Source organism: Tachysurus vachellii, chromosome 10 (genome assembly GCF_030014155.1).
Source record: "Tachysurus vachellii isolate PV-2020 chromosome 10, HZAU_Pvac_v1, whole genome shotgun sequence".
NCBI classification, from domain to species: domain Eukaryota; kingdom Metazoa; phylum Chordata; class Actinopteri; order Siluriformes; family Bagridae; genus Tachysurus; species Tachysurus vachellii.
The window spans coordinates 22,180,293-22,195,635 of NC_083469.1; the positions used below are offsets into that span (position 1 = coordinate 22,180,293).

A 15,343-nucleotide genomic window follows, 5' to 3' on the forward strand; every position below is an offset into this window, starting at 1 on the left:
TGAGAGAATGTTAACAGAACATCAGAGGAACGTTAAGAGAACATTAGGGGAATGTTCTGCAAACTAAAAATGCTGTTTTATTTAACTTGATATTTTAAGTTGATATTCTGGAACATTCTGGAAACCAAATATTTGGTAGTTGAGTATATTTATTTTCTAATTGCTGCAGTTTCACATGAGACAATGAAAGAAAGAAAGAAAAAGACCCCTGCTGCTAACTGTGAGTCCTGAGTGTATCTCTGAGTTCTTCTCTCTGTAATCACACAACCTTGAGTTTGATGGAGGGAGAAAGAATAAAAGGAAGTGAGAGAGAGACAGAGAGAGAAAGAGAGAGAGAGAGAGAGAGGCTGCACCTTAATGCAATGATTGCACGTTTGGGCTCTGCAGTTGTCAAAGCACTGAATCAGTCAAACAATCTAATGACACTTGTCCTTGCCAAGTGGCTTGTGTTTTCCAAAATTGTTTTCCTGTTGATTTCCGATGCCTTGTTTCACAGAGGGAGAGAGAGAGAGAGAGAGAGAGAGAGAGAGAGAGAGAGCGCTACAGGGAGCAGAAAAAACAATCATCTCTTTGGTCCCAGTTTCCCTCAGAGATTTAACCTTTAAGAAAAAAGATAGTAAATATTTGATTATAGCAGGTAGCGTGTTCTTGTTTTTTCCTTTCCTCTAAGACAGGACATATTGTGTGAACTATTAGTGAAACGTGATAGCTCTGAATTATTTGTGCTCGTGTTAGTATTATAACCTAGCAAGAGCTTCCAGTCAATTGAGTCGTAGACAGTTAAAAGAATGAAAACATCTGAATTTAACTTCATTTTTAAAGCAGGATAAGAATAAACCCCTAACAATACCAACCAGCTTTCATCCATTTTTAGAAAACCTTGTCTTCCTGCGCTCTTTTTTTTTTTTTTTTTTCATAATGCCCTCGTACTTGACGATGATTATCTCCATTCATAGGCTTAAATGAAATTGTAGTGCTTTTCCCCGTAAAAACTTCTTTTGTTAATGGCACACTGCGGAATTGAAGCCGGCGCCAGGCGTCGCTGAAAAACAGATAAAATCATTACCTCTCAAATAGTCTCTTCTCTGGCAGAAAAGGGCTTTCTTTTCTTCTAAAATATGAGCTTTAGAATTCCATTTCTCTTAGAGCTAATGTGAATTTTACTGCCTCTAATTTTAGATTCGAGTGCGGACTAGAATAAAAATCTGTCATGTGACAATTGAATTTATAGAGAGTTGTTGAATATCACCAGGTCAGATTAATAGAGTCATAGAATTTCAAAGAGAAGGAAAAGAGAGTGTGTGTGTGCGTGTGTGTGTGTGTGTGTGTGTGTGTGTGTGTGTGTGTGTGTGTGTGTGAGAGCGAGAGAGAGAGAGAGAGAGAGAGAGAGAGAGAGAGAGAGAGAGAGAAAAAGAAGAAGAAGAAGATGCAGAAACACAAAGAGGTGAAAACTTTTGGGGTTTAATTTTAAGACCTGTCTCCTGTGGAGAGACTTAAAGCAGTTAGACTGTATTGTGAAGCTTCCTGTTTTTCTTTTTGTTCTTTTTCTCTTGGGCTGAACGTTGTCTTTTATCCAGCACTTTTCCCCACTGCCACCCAAACCAATTCTGCCCTGCTGCCATAAACAACACAGGAGACAGTGTTGACAGTGTAAATCGGTGTCTTTTTGCACTTTTATTTGATTTTATTTTATTTTTTCTAGAAAATGTTATGTGTTATGTAGATATCTTTTCAAATATGACAGAAAGCGTATTAAATAAAAGTCTGCTTATATGCCATAAATATAAATGTAAAATAAATAATTAAATCAATAACAATAAAGAATGGATTTTGAGATGAAGCGAATTAAAATGTTAGGGAAACATTAAGAGAACATTAGGAGAACATTCTGCAAACCTAAAAACACTGTTCTGTTTCTGTAATGAAAAAATAATTATCAGGGAAAACTATCAGGGAAATATATCAGGGAAATTTATGTTCTGGGAACCAAGAAATCGGTAGCTGGGTGTACACACGTTCTAATTCTTCTAATTTTAGCTTGTATTGTATTTTATCCATTTTGCAAAATATAGCCATTAGTGCAAAAGACTTCACAAGAAGTGATACCAAGAAAATTTAATCCTGCCGTGTACTGTCCGTCCTCACAGTGTGGCATTTGGGAACCTTCCGGAAAAATCGCTGCAGTAACAAACTATACTGCATTTTGTTTGCTGCAATAATGATTTTTTTTTATTTCTATTTTTTTTGGTTCATTGCCAGAATGAGCTGATTGATTTATTATATTGATTGATTATAGACGTGTCATTTTAGAAGAGTTTCAAACTAAAGAACATGCGTGAAGCATCCAGGCAAAAAGATCAGATTTGCCCAAAGAACAGAAAATTGAGAAATAATCCTCCTAATGTGAATGTAACCTAAGAGGAGCCTTTTTCCTAATCGACCACCTCGCGCTGTGCGGCGCTGCACTGTGCTGCACTCCACCTGACCAGCTGAGCTTTGAGTCAGCAGCTTTTGTAAGCAGAGATGTTACATCAGGAAGCTTTAATGGCACACGGCGTTGCTATACTGAACTATATTGGCTGTAGTTTGTCCTTTTTTGGCTGCTGTATCCTATTACATACACAGAACCTCTTGTTCAGTGGCCAGATATATTCATTTACCTACTTATTTCCATTCATTTGCATTAAGTCTCAGAAAAACACATTGAGGGTCAAATGAGACGAGCAACAAATGAGATGTGTTTGGTTTGTTCGTTTTATTTCTTTCAATTTCATCTTAAACAGTGTAGTTTCTTTCTTTATTTTTTTAATTCCAAACATTTTTTTCTCCAATTTTATAGCCTGTATAGTTTGAACTGTTCTCTTCCTCATAACTTAATTGCTGATCCGTAGATCAGTTCAAAACTGCTTAAATTATATTATTATTGTTACTCTCTCCTTCTCTCCCTCTCTCCCTGTTTCACTCTCACTCTTTTTGCCCATCAATCTCTCACTCTCCTGCGACTTTATAGACCTGAGAAGAATCCATCTTTTACAAGCCGACTGGCTTTTTAAAACCCTCATTTAGAAGTGGGCTTCCTTAATTAAAAAGACCTTTGTGTGGTCCTGCAGGCCTGCCTGGTTTATTTGTCCTCCTTCGTCTCCTGTGTTAAAACTTGTTCCTCCGCCTTATCCACGTAAACTTCTCTCTCTCTCTCTCTCTCTCTCTCTCTCTCTCTCTCTCTCTGTATAACACCTTCGTCTTGGTGCTGTTGTGTCTGGTTACAGCACTTTAACACGGCGAAAATAGATAGAACTATTACTTTATTATGGTTGTATTTCTTGTACTTGATGGATGTGAGTGTGTGTGTGTGTGTGTGTTTGTTTGTGTGTGTGCTTGTGTGTTGCTTGTTAACACAGTTTGTGGTTAATCTTGAACCAGTGTTAAACTGTTCATCTGAGTTTTCCTGTTCCCCAGTAAGCCGTACTCTGTGTGTGTGTGTGTGTGTTGTGTGTTCTTTGGATTGTTGTCAGAGGGGGATTGCTAATCCACTTTTCCAAGCCTTACAGCCGGCTTTAAGACAGAACAGATATATCTATTAATTACAGCATTCATTAAGAGAGCCGTCTCCTAGGACCGGATGTGTCTGGGTGCGAGGGGGAGGGAGACAGACGGAACCTCGGTTAAATGGCTTTGGCAGTATTGAGCAGTGGTAATATGGAGAGCCTTTCTCTTTTGTTAGCTTTCAAGAGTCTTTTCTTTTATGTATATGTGTGCAGGGTGTGTGTGTGCGTGTGAGAGAGAGAGAGAGAGAGAGAGAGAGGTGCCATTGCATGTTTTTTTCCTCTGTGTGTGTGTGTGTGTGTGTGTACATGTTTGTACGTGTGTGTGAGTTAGAGAGAAAGAGAGAGGTGCCCATCATCACATGTTTGTTCCTCTGTGTGTGTGTGAGAGAGAGAGACTTGCCTTTAGTGAGGATGATGAAGCTGCAGTTGCCCTCCACACTGATCACATTCATGTAGAACAAGTTGATATTGACTGTTGGATGAGTGATGGAGACCGGCTTCAGGCAGCGTCGCTTTCCATCTCCACATTGCTGCACACATTTTTTTCCTTTCCTTCTGCAGAGACAGATAATCTGTCATGCTGCATTTTGATCATCTCCAGCCTCTTTATTAAATATCAGGATCCTTTGGTTTTATCACTTTATTGTGTGTGGAATTGTTGTTCATTTTGCATGTAGAGTATTAAAATAAAGCATCATTGTGCTTTACTTCACTATTGTAGACAATTTTCATACTAAATGCACTGTATGTGAAATGTTTAGAAACTTTATTTAATATAAATAGCAATTTGTGTTTAGGTTTAGTTATTTTATAGATTTATTTCTAATGCTATTTCTAATTCTGAAAGATGAATCTGGTAATAATCTTGTGGCCTGTTAACATTGTGTGTGTGTATGTGTGTGTGTGTGTGTGTGTGTGTGTGTGTGTGTGTGTGTGTGTGTGTGTGTGTGTGTGTGTGTGTGTATATGTACCTTCACTGGCATGCAGATAAACTGGGGCCTTAGCAAGACCCATGGGAGTTTGTTGTCTCTCTCTCTCTCTCTCTCTCTCTCTCTCTCTCTCTCTCTCTCTCTCTCTCTCTCTCTCTCTCTCTCTCCTCCCTCTCTCTCTCTCTCCTTATGGAGAATTCATTAACACTTGTAGGGAAAAATATGAAATTTGTTTTGAAGAACAGAGAAACAAGAACTATGCTAGCAGTTTTGTTTGAACTACGTTTCAGACCCTTGGGCAATGTGCTCGAGTCTCGTGCACCTTAGTTGGAAGACACAATAGAAATATTTTACTTTCCTTCTGAATGCTTAGTTTAATCTACATGTGTTTCTTTTTATGTCTTAAGCAGGCTCCTTTGCAGAATGTCCAGCAAGGACCATCACATTGAGTCCAACTGCCCTTCATATATCAAGACGGAACCCTCTAGCCCAGCGTCGCTGACCGACAGCGTGAACCACCACAGCCCCGGCGGCTCATCGGACGCCAGCGGCAGCTACAGTTCCGCCATGAACGGCCACCAGAACGGCTTGGACTCACCCACACTGTATGGCCCGGGAGGCACACTGGGCCCCAACGGTACCGGTGCTAAGCGCTATGAAGACTGCTCCAGCACTATCGGTGAAGATTCACAGATCAAGTGTGAATACATGCTTAACTCCATGCCCAAGCGCCTGTGTCTGGTGTGCGGTGACATTGCATCAGGTTACCACTATGGCGTGGCCTCATGTGAAGCCTGCAAGGCCTTCTTCAAGAGAACCATTCAAGGTTGGTTTACACACTCCTTCTTTCTTTGTCTCTATTTTGTGAATCTTGGTCTTGGCCTAAATTAATTGTAGGCCAAGGTTGCTTAGGGAAGTGGGGATAGGACATTATGACAACCCTCACAGTGATTAAGTTACATTAGTTACATTAGGAGAAAGTGAGGAGAGATTTGTTCATGATACAATGCAGTTTTACAAGAGAATCTTCATCGTCATATGAAAGTCTCCCTAACATGTAAAATGTTTAATCACACATATCTTTAATTCATAAGCATTTCTGGTGCAATGTAGTGTATAGAAACGTAGATCCATCATACCAGTAGAAAACATAAGTGCATGAACATGTTGGTCAGATATTGGGCTTGGCCAGAGAATGAGCCAGACCCTCTGATGCTGGGAATTTAACATATTGGTATGTTTCATCCCATTAGCCAATGAAACTCACAGTAATTTCCAGACCCACTTCATCCAGCTGGGTGTTTAGAGTGGGGAGTGTGTGTGTGTGTGTGTGTGTGTGTGTGTGTGTGTGTGGAGGGAGGGGGTTCTAGGAAAAGCAAAAGAGCTCCAGGAGATGGGACTAGGTTGGAGGTTGATGGGAGGGACAGAGTGATGGCATGGTCTCTGTGACCACTCAGAGCCTCTGGCAGCTGGTGTAAAGGTGGCACCTCTCCAATGCCATCTGACAACCTGTATCTATCACTTCCCAATTGAGCTACTCAAGGCTGAAAGAGACAGAGAGAGCAAGCAAGCTCAGAAAGACTTCTTTCTCAGTTTCACGTTCAGTGGGAGACACAATGGCATATGGTCACTCTAGGGCCAGACTTTTCAACACAGATGAACTCGATTGGTGTTTTTGTCTTAGATTGATGAGTAATGGGAGTGTGGTTAGGACAGTATGATAACACAGCTGAAACCTCTCCACCCAGCTTGAGTGATCGACAGTGGATGTTGTTCTAATTGATTGCCACTAGCAAATGATGTTGCCGTGTTTTTGCGCCTCTTGGATCACACACGTGTCACAACGTTGGTGTCCAGGACACACCTCATTTCCTGTTCTCCACATTGACAAATCTTCCCACCACATGAAATATAAACACAATCCTCCCATCTTATCCTTCACACACACACACACACTCACAAACACACTTACATGATGGGCCAAATCCGAAGATCCTAATGGGACCTGGTGATTACCTGACTAATGAGTATTGGACCATAGTCTAATGGACATGCATACTTTAAATACTGTTTCCTGTTGAATTAGCAGTCTTGAGTGTTCAGTCCTCCTGCCTGCTAATGTGCTTTTTAATGGGGAAACATCAGTTCAGAGAAGAGAAGTCAATACAAATCAGTGTTTACAAAGTCTGATTAACTCAGAAATATTTCATCAGTGAGAAGGTCCCAGGTGGGACACATGTTAATTACGTGTGTGTGTGCGTGTGTGTGTGTGTGTGTGTGTGGGTGGGTGTGTGTTGGATAGAGACTATGACAGTAATAATGTAATATTAATACAGTACATGCTATAATACATCATCCATTATGTTACAAATGCCTGTAAAATAAAATCACAATTTTATAATCTTTTTTTTTCTTTATTATTTTGTAAACATCCTATCAGTGCTTGAGTAAACTCTGCTTTTTTCAGATGCGCAGTACATTAAACATTGAAAATTGACGCATATGGATTTTATCTGCCAATGAAGCTTCTCTCAACGACTAATCCTTTCTATCTCTTCCTATCACACACTCTTTAATGAGGGATTTTGAAAGCTTTGGCCTTTGGCAACAGATTGGGACTTTAGAAAGGTTTTTGTGTAGAATGAATAATAATGTTATAGAATATTAAGACTTTCTTATTAGTAATTGTCTATGGATCATTTTCATCAGGATCCTTATCAGTCAGTGATATTTGAAGACCCGGATTAGCTGAATGATGAATGTTAGCTGTTCCAGTAATGATGTCCTCACACTCTCTCCTTTGGTCTCTTCTCTTTCTTTATTTCTGCTCCTAGGCAATATCGAGTACAGCTGTCCTGCCACCAACGAGTGTGAGATCACCAAGCGCAGACGGAAGTCCTGCCAAGCTTGCCGCTTTATGAAGTGTCTCACCGTCGGAATGATGCGGGAAGGTGAGAAAAAATACAGAGAGAAAGAAAGGGGAAAAAAAGAACAGTGGAAGGGAAGCCAACTATTATAGAGCTCAGAGAAAATAAAACTGTTCTTGTAAGTGAGAAAGAAAAGAGGAAAAAAAAAGTGGAACAGGTCTAAGAGTCAAGGTTGAAAGTGAAGCACCTCGCAGCATCATGCCCTCCAGGCCCACCTTGTCAGCCAGACGGCGGCTTTGGCCTTGGCCCCCCTTCGGCCCACTAACAAGCATGCTTCTTATTTAGAGAGCCGGCCTCCGAGGCATGTTCTTTAGAGCTCTACTGAGCAGACAAGCAGTTATTTGGAGCTGGCTGCTCTCCTGTGGAAACAGTGGCTGGGGCTTTCTCTGAAAAACACATACTCTGACATTGGGAGGTCTATCACCTATGAGCTAAAAAACTCTCGGCTGTTACCTCGCACTGCACACTCCATATATCAGTGTAAAAAGAAAAGCAGAGATATTGCACTGGGCTCCTGTTTTTCTCCTTGTTTTGTACAATGTGCTCCTAAAGGACTGCCGTCATATGAGGGCTGAGGGGAGACGAGAAAAAGTGTGAGTGGAAGGTTATGCTTGTGTCACTCACAACACAGGACCTCTTCAGGTGTGTGAAGGTGCTGACAGGCCTCATTGTCTCATTGTGGGGCCACAGGCATACAAAAGAGTGTGTGTGTGTGTATGTAAACATCCACTCTGAGTAAGTCATGATCAGGTGGACTGCAACTTATGCAAAGAGACACAGACACACACACAGGGCCTGCAGCAAGCTTGCCTCACATAGACCTTAGCAGTCAGCTCACATTATACCAAAACAACATAGTCAAAGGGTAACAGCAGGCACACACACACACACACACACACACACACACACACACACCCCACAGGTACATTCTGGAGGATGTGGGCATCTGTGTGCACATGTGTGCATTCCTACCCACATTTGTCTCTGTACACATCATTTGAATGGTGGTTGGAAATTCATGCTCCTTTGTCAATGTTATATGTTTGATAAGTTTCTTTTTCACATCCCTTACACACATGCACACCCTAAACAAATCTCATTCAGCACTACTGTTGCCCTGCACAAGCAGATTTGCCTATGCGACTGGTGTTGGTGACAGGTAGGTAATTGATACGTAGGGGCCCGTTTTCAGAAGGCTCTGAAGGATGTAGCTGCATGTTTGATATGGCACCTTCCCCCATGAGCACACAGACAAATAGCAGCCTTTTGTTCTTGCTCCTAGACTCCTATACACACATATATCAAAATGGCACGCGATGGCATGGCCATTTGTTGTAAAGTGCTTGAATTTAATACTGAGGTCTCTCCTTACATATGTATAAGGGTAATTTGTGGAATTGATTCATCAGTTTAGCAGAAAAAATGTTTTCACTAGAAATCTATATAAAAGACAGTAATATTTCTGTTCCCTTCTTACATTTGACAGTAAACCATGGCATGTTTGCTTTGAGTGTAGGGAAGTGTTATCATCTCAGGTGCATGGTGGTTTGTCACAAGTTGCTCATTATGGGTGGCTACCTGTGGTGAGTTGATGTGTCAGTAGTTGTAGAGAGGAAGAATTATGTGGAGAGCTTGCTGTAGGAGAAGATGAGTCTGAAATTAGCCCTGTCACCCCCAGGCAAAGACGTAGGAGTGGTGGGGGAAAAATCAGTGCTGTAGATCAAACAGGATCCCTGACACAGTTGTGACAAAATGCATACTCTTACCAGTCCAAATCTTGCACTGGTCACCCAGAACAAGCAAAAGAAAGGAAACACACTCATACTTATGCACAATGAGAGTGCCACAGAACTAACTAGCAGCAAGTTCCAGAGCTCTCACAAGCACTTACACACCTCCATACATACTTTCTAGCTCCAAAGAAATTGCTGCCTGACTACCTCTCAGTCTGACCCTGGGGGCTAGCCACCTGCTGTGCAGCTACCTCCAGCCACCCAGCTGTAAAATTACATCCACAGGCATGTTGAGAGGGTGAGACATGCCTGAGAGCTTCAGGAAGAACTGTCGGATTTCCTGCTATATGCTAATGCTAAACTACGATGCTAATAGGCAAGCCGCAGCAGACAGCTGTATAGTGGTGGAACACAGAACGATTAGAGGCCTTGAAATATCTTTCTCTTTCGAACAGGCAGCAGCACTGACAAAAGACTAACAACAAGCAACGAGAGCTTCATTTATGACCATGCACTAGCGTGGTGCATTCCCCAGGGGTGTACAGCTGAGCGGCTGCTTCTCCCTCTAGAATAGGTCTGCATGAAAGGCGACGCTTATGATGCATCCTTCATGTCCACACCCACAGATGGATGTGTTCCACCAAAGTTTCACTTTTCTAATTGCACTCTTTCTGAATAATGCTCCTCACCTGCACCTACAGTACTACTGCACTACACGACTTAAACACATCTTCTTACAGTACATACATGCTACCACCACCATTACATCTGCTCATCCTGGTATTTCTCAAAAGCTTCTAACTTATATTCATTTATCACCTCCCCTTTGGGAAAACACTACATTCCTTATGATATAGAACCGACATTACCTCCCTCGCCTCTCTTGCTCTTTCTCTCTCTCTCTCTCTGTCTCTGTTGCATGCAAACAAACCTTTCCATTCCCAGAAGGGACACAATGAGAGAATGAGTTTCAGCCCGGCAGTGATGGGATGCACCTTCCCGAATATGTAACACCTAATTCCTGAAGCAGGCAATTAGAGACTCATCCAATTACTTGACCGTGTTGTAGCAAGTCGCCATCCTAATGAACGCCTCAGTTTGGGAGTCTGACAGCACCAGTTCTCTGCTAGACCTGCTCTCTGGGGAGGCGGGCTACCGAAGAAGCAAAGCAGCCAGACCTGGCTTTATATATACGAATGAGGCTTTCTCAAGAGTTAGCATCATTCTGCAGCATTTAATCAGACACTTCTTTATTATTGTGTCAGCTGTCTATCTATAACATTACTTGTTATTAGTTTTGCATCACCCGTCCTTATGACTGACATTTTTGGCAAGCTAGTGATCATTCAACCATTTGTTGTTACTGATCATGATCAAAGATCTGCCACTTGGTGACACATCATAGCTCCTGTATTATTTCTGTGTAGGGTTTAATTTTTTTATTGTTTTAAATTTGAACTCAATATTGGTAGGGGTGCAGATGGGGCATGGTGGCTCCAGGGGTCCAGGAAGAAACCAGGTCCAGGGTATTGACCGTTTTCCACCCACTATTCAAAAACAAGCAGATAGGCAGATGCTACACTGCTCTTAGATATGAACAGGTGTGTTTATGAGTATGAATGATGCCCTGTTATCCCAGTTATCTATTCTCACCTTGGGAACGGGGTTTTCAGGATAGGTTTTGAATCCACTGATCAGGATGAAGCATTGCTTGTTAAGCATTTCATTCCAGATGTAGTTCCACTTTACTGTTGTAGAGTTCCATTTCGTCCCAAAGGTGTTCATTGGGTTGAGGTGAGGGCTCTGTGCAGGCCACTCGAGTTCTTCCACACACTTAGCAAAGCATCTCTTTAATTATGCCTAGGAGCATTGTCATGCTGAAACAGGTTTGAGCCTGTTAATTCCAATAAAGTGGAATTCTTAATTCTACAGTATACAAAAAAAATATACATTCTAGTCTGGGTTCTTTGGATAGATAAGGATTTTTATTTCATGTCCTATAGAAGTCTAAAGTGTGGAATTAAAGGTTCCTTCAGAGGAAAAATACAGTATAAAGCTCTAACCAACCAACACATTAGTAACTTTTAATCTGCTCCATTAATTGAATTTGCTTGACTTGGCATTTTCAACAGGTTGGGTCAACAGCGTGTCAGAAAGCAAGACAGCTCAGTCATATGGGTCAGGATTAAGATGGTGTTTAGATTCTTTACCCTCAAACTTTTATGACTCTACATCTCTCTGTGGTACAAAGCACTTAGCTCTAATGGTGATGACTTAGAGCTGTCATACTTAAGTCATCCCAAGTGTCTTTTGGAGGGAGATTTTTGTGTGAGGGAGGGGAACAAGAGGGACAGAAAGATAGGCCTGTCTCATCAGGAGTCCCACAGAGTGCATCTGTCTCACCTTCAGACTCTTTTTCTCTCGTTTCATGTTCCCACACCATCTAGGCATCTAATCTCTTCCTGTCTCTTCTTGCTCTCTCTCTCTCTCTCTCTCTCTCTCTCTCTCTCTCTCTCTCTCTCTCTCTCTCCTTTTGCTCCTTTTCTCCTTTTCTCATGCTCATACACCCTGTCCCTTCCACCGCTGGCTGTCTCCCGCTCTCACGCTCCTCTCTCCCTCTGACGGAGAACATAAATCATTGTGCTGTCAGCAGCAAAGCTCGCTAGATTATGCAATGCTGCTATTCAATTCATTTAGAGCCTGAAGAGAGAACCCGTGTGAGACCACCATCCACCCAGCACACTTCCCCACCTCTGCTTCCCCAAAATAGAGAGCGTCTGTCTTAAAGAGGGCTCTCTGGGGAGTGATATCATTATGCAGTCATTCTATCTCTTTTCCTCCCTCTCGCTGTCTCTCACACTCTCCCTTTCTTGCTCTAGTTTGTCCTACTTTATTCCTGTATTCCAGCTCTTCTGGATACAATTCTATCTGTCATTTTTTATTTTGTTGCATCCTTCCGTGCAGTTTGTTGTTCCTTTATATTCCACATTTTGTAGCAATTCAAACAGCTAGCTTCCATGCTTAAGACCATGTGAGTGGAGTCTACAAAAGGAACTCAGTGATTATATAGACAAAGAGCCACACAGCATCCCAAATAGTTCCCATAACATTTGCTATATTATCCATTAAGTGTCTGCCATTATGTTATCATCTTCTTCTATAATCTGTCCTCTTTTACATACAAGAGGAGAGAATGTATGTGGAAGAGGGCAGATAGAACTTTCCTCAGAGTGTTTTAAACATACAAATACGGTTGGTTAATGTTGGGAAACAGTGAAACAGTGAAGACACATGTCATCTTTTCCACAGTGATGCCATCAAATCTGCTCCACTGAATTTTTTTAAATGCGACTTGTTAGAATTTGCTGCTTTTTTGATCTTGTTATTGGACAAGAAAAGGGACAGGACAAGGACTTTCTACTCATCAGCATTTAACTGACCTCATGTACCAGTTTAGCTTCTTTCAGTCATAAAACATTGCTTTCCTAAAGCATGAACATCTAATAGAAAGACATCCCATGACATTTCCTAAACACCATTCTGGACAGTTTGGCAAACTGTGATTATGGCATAGTATCAAGTGATATCTTCCTTCTAGAGGTCTCAGAATCATCCAACCTGATGTTCTAAGCTCTTGCAAGCTCTGACTGAATGGATGCCAAATGGATCAGCATTTTTGTGTATACTCACTGTCTCTCTGCTTCCTGAAGATGGAGATGCTTACGCATCTGATGCCAGAGTTTAGATGTCCACTGGTGAACAGGTGTAGTAGGCTGGCTGCCTGTCTGTCATTTCAATGCAACGGTACATAGGCAACATCAGCGGACAATACGTGCCCTGTGTCCTGCCTCATAGTTTGCACAATCCAGGTTTACCCTGCCTGGATTTGCCTATGCTAGTCACCTTCTTCTGCTTTGTTTTGGTAATTTGCGAGCAATTTTCTTACTGGGCTCCACTTGGGCGTGAAGGTACCAGCCAGACAAGGCTCTCCTGCATGTCCAGTTCTGCACTGCTGCCTACAGACGCCGACTTTTTGCATAGTGGGGGCCCACGCTGGGTCCCACAGACTGCACTTTTCCAGCTGGATGGTCTGATTTGGTTGCAAGGGGGGCGCGGTGGTGCTTTTGGCAGTGGGCAGCCCGTGTAAACAGCTGGCGCCCGAAGCCTTGTCCCTATTCCTCTGCGTCCAGATCATCACTGACGACCACTACATGACCTGATTGCAGCCTTCTGCTGCATGGTGCAGCTCAAAAAGTGCGTGCCTTCTGTTCAACTTATCTTCCCGCGAAGCATCACATGGCCAATATGTACACACAAATATACTCATAGACGCACACACATCTCTTTATGCACATGATATCATCACACACCTCATCAATCTTTGTGTGGACCAGAGTGACTGAGGAAAAGATGGCAGATGTGAAAGGCATAGGAGGAAGTTGGAGTGGCAAGCTGCTCTAGCAGAGGCCCTGGGGGGTGGAGGGCTGTGCAGGCTAAATTTGGCTCATTGTGGACCTGCTGGTTTTGAGAGGCTAGATAATAGCAATCTGGGAATGGCAGGGGCTGGCAGGCAAACAGGCAGCACAGAGGCACAGCATTCCTGCAGTTAAGACAACACATATACAGGACCTATTATTAGATATTAACTGTAAGTGCTTATAACACAACAATCAACATAATCATCATCATCATCATCATCACTGACACACTGCATTGTTAGCATTATCAGCTACAGTGTTAATAAATCTACTGTGTGACTATACACTTTCATCTTCTCCTTACAAGCATGCAAACCAAACACTACTATTACAAGAATTGTGTAATTTGTAGTTAAATAGGTCATGGGCATTAAACACGTGTTATAAATGCATTTCTATTCAGAGTTGTTTCTCCATAAGGCACATCATTGGGCACCTGCTAATTTCTCATCCAAAAATAGTATTGTAATGACATGTTAAATTGGTTACAGGGCATTCATCTATCAGCTATAGGCCCACTGATAATTCAGCTTCCGAGGTAGAATATCTATTTTCTCATGTTCCACTTTTACTGTAAACACATAACTCCTGGTTTCATAGAAATGTGTTTATTCCAGTATAGTAAAGAGAAACGTGCCCCATGACCCATATCACATGCTCTTTCACACTGTACACACACTCACAGCAGTGTGGTGGTCAGTGTACACCTGTCAAACACAGACTCCTACAGTCCAGAGGCTGACTGAAAGCTTTTTAAAGGGTGAATTAGAGTAGTGATTTCATTTGGTCATACCCTCATCATTCTGGTACTGTCACCCTGAACACACAAAGTCACACACACATTAAAGAACTAGTGGCAGTAATTCAACAGTAGTAGTTGAATTATACAAATCTATTTATTTGGTTTTCACAGTTTCACCATCCTAATGTGATGTAATTACTGCTGGACTATTTGAAATGTTATAAACACTATTGCAAAGGTCATATGCCCTTTAAATCAATTGAATGGTGTGCGTGTGTGTGTGTGTGTGTGTGTGTGTGTGTGTGTGTGTGTGTGTGGTTGCAAAGCCATTTTGTTCAGCTTACTTTTTCTGTTCAAAAATAATCCCTGTCAATGTTCCATTTTTAAAAACAAAGCAGTTCTCATTTGCATCAAGCAAGTCAATAATACACTGTTGTGTTATTTATTATTATTATTATTATTATTATTATTATTATTATTATTATTATTATTATTATTATTATTATAGGAAATAGTCCTTTAAGCCCAGGAACCTAAAGAGAACACCCATCACAACAGTCATAAATCAAGTTTAATTGTAATCAGGCAGGAAGTGATGTAGTAGTAGAAAAAGTATAAAAGGTTGGGCAAACACACAGGGCTCTGAACGACAGTAATTACCCGCTTCTCTTGCACAACCAGGACTGTAGAAGCCTGCAGGTGTACTGCTCATAACCCCATCAGCCTTCGACCTGCTTCATATTAACCAGAGTGGCCCACCCCCTAGCAGCGTCGCACTCTCTCATCCCTCCCTCCCTCCTCTGTCTCACTTCCCCCCAATCGGATCGCCCTCCATTAGCCAGAGAGCCAGCGTCACAGTCACCCAATTGCCTGCTAGCGCTGTACCTGCTGTGCCAAGGCCCACGCCATTACCAATCTCCCAGCTCCTGATAGACTATTACCTGCCACAAAAAGCCATGTCACTGCTGGCTGCTGAGCATTTAGAGGGT

At 41.9% G+C, this 15,343-nt stretch overlaps 1 protein-coding gene across 12 annotated transcripts in view; it reads left to right on the top strand.

Moving 5' to 3' along the window:
* esrrga (estrogen-related receptor gamma a) overlaps nt 1-15,343 on the top strand; it is an 81,833-nt gene that overhangs the window by 28,242 nt on the left and 38,248 nt on the right. For 6 of the 12 annotated variants that reach the window (XM_060880321.1, XM_060880320.1, XM_060880319.1 and 3 more), the window contains 2 exons: nt 4,885-5,300; nt 7,309-7,425. In XM_060880321.1, the coding sequence (XP_060736304.1) occupies nt 4,885-5,300; nt 7,309-7,425 (533 nt within the window). Of the gene's footprint in view, nt 1-4,881; nt 5,301-7,308; nt 7,426-15,343 lie in introns of all 12 variants that reach the window. The other 6 variants (XM_060880317.1, XM_060880316.1, XM_060880315.1 and 3 more) reach the window with 1 other exon arrangement.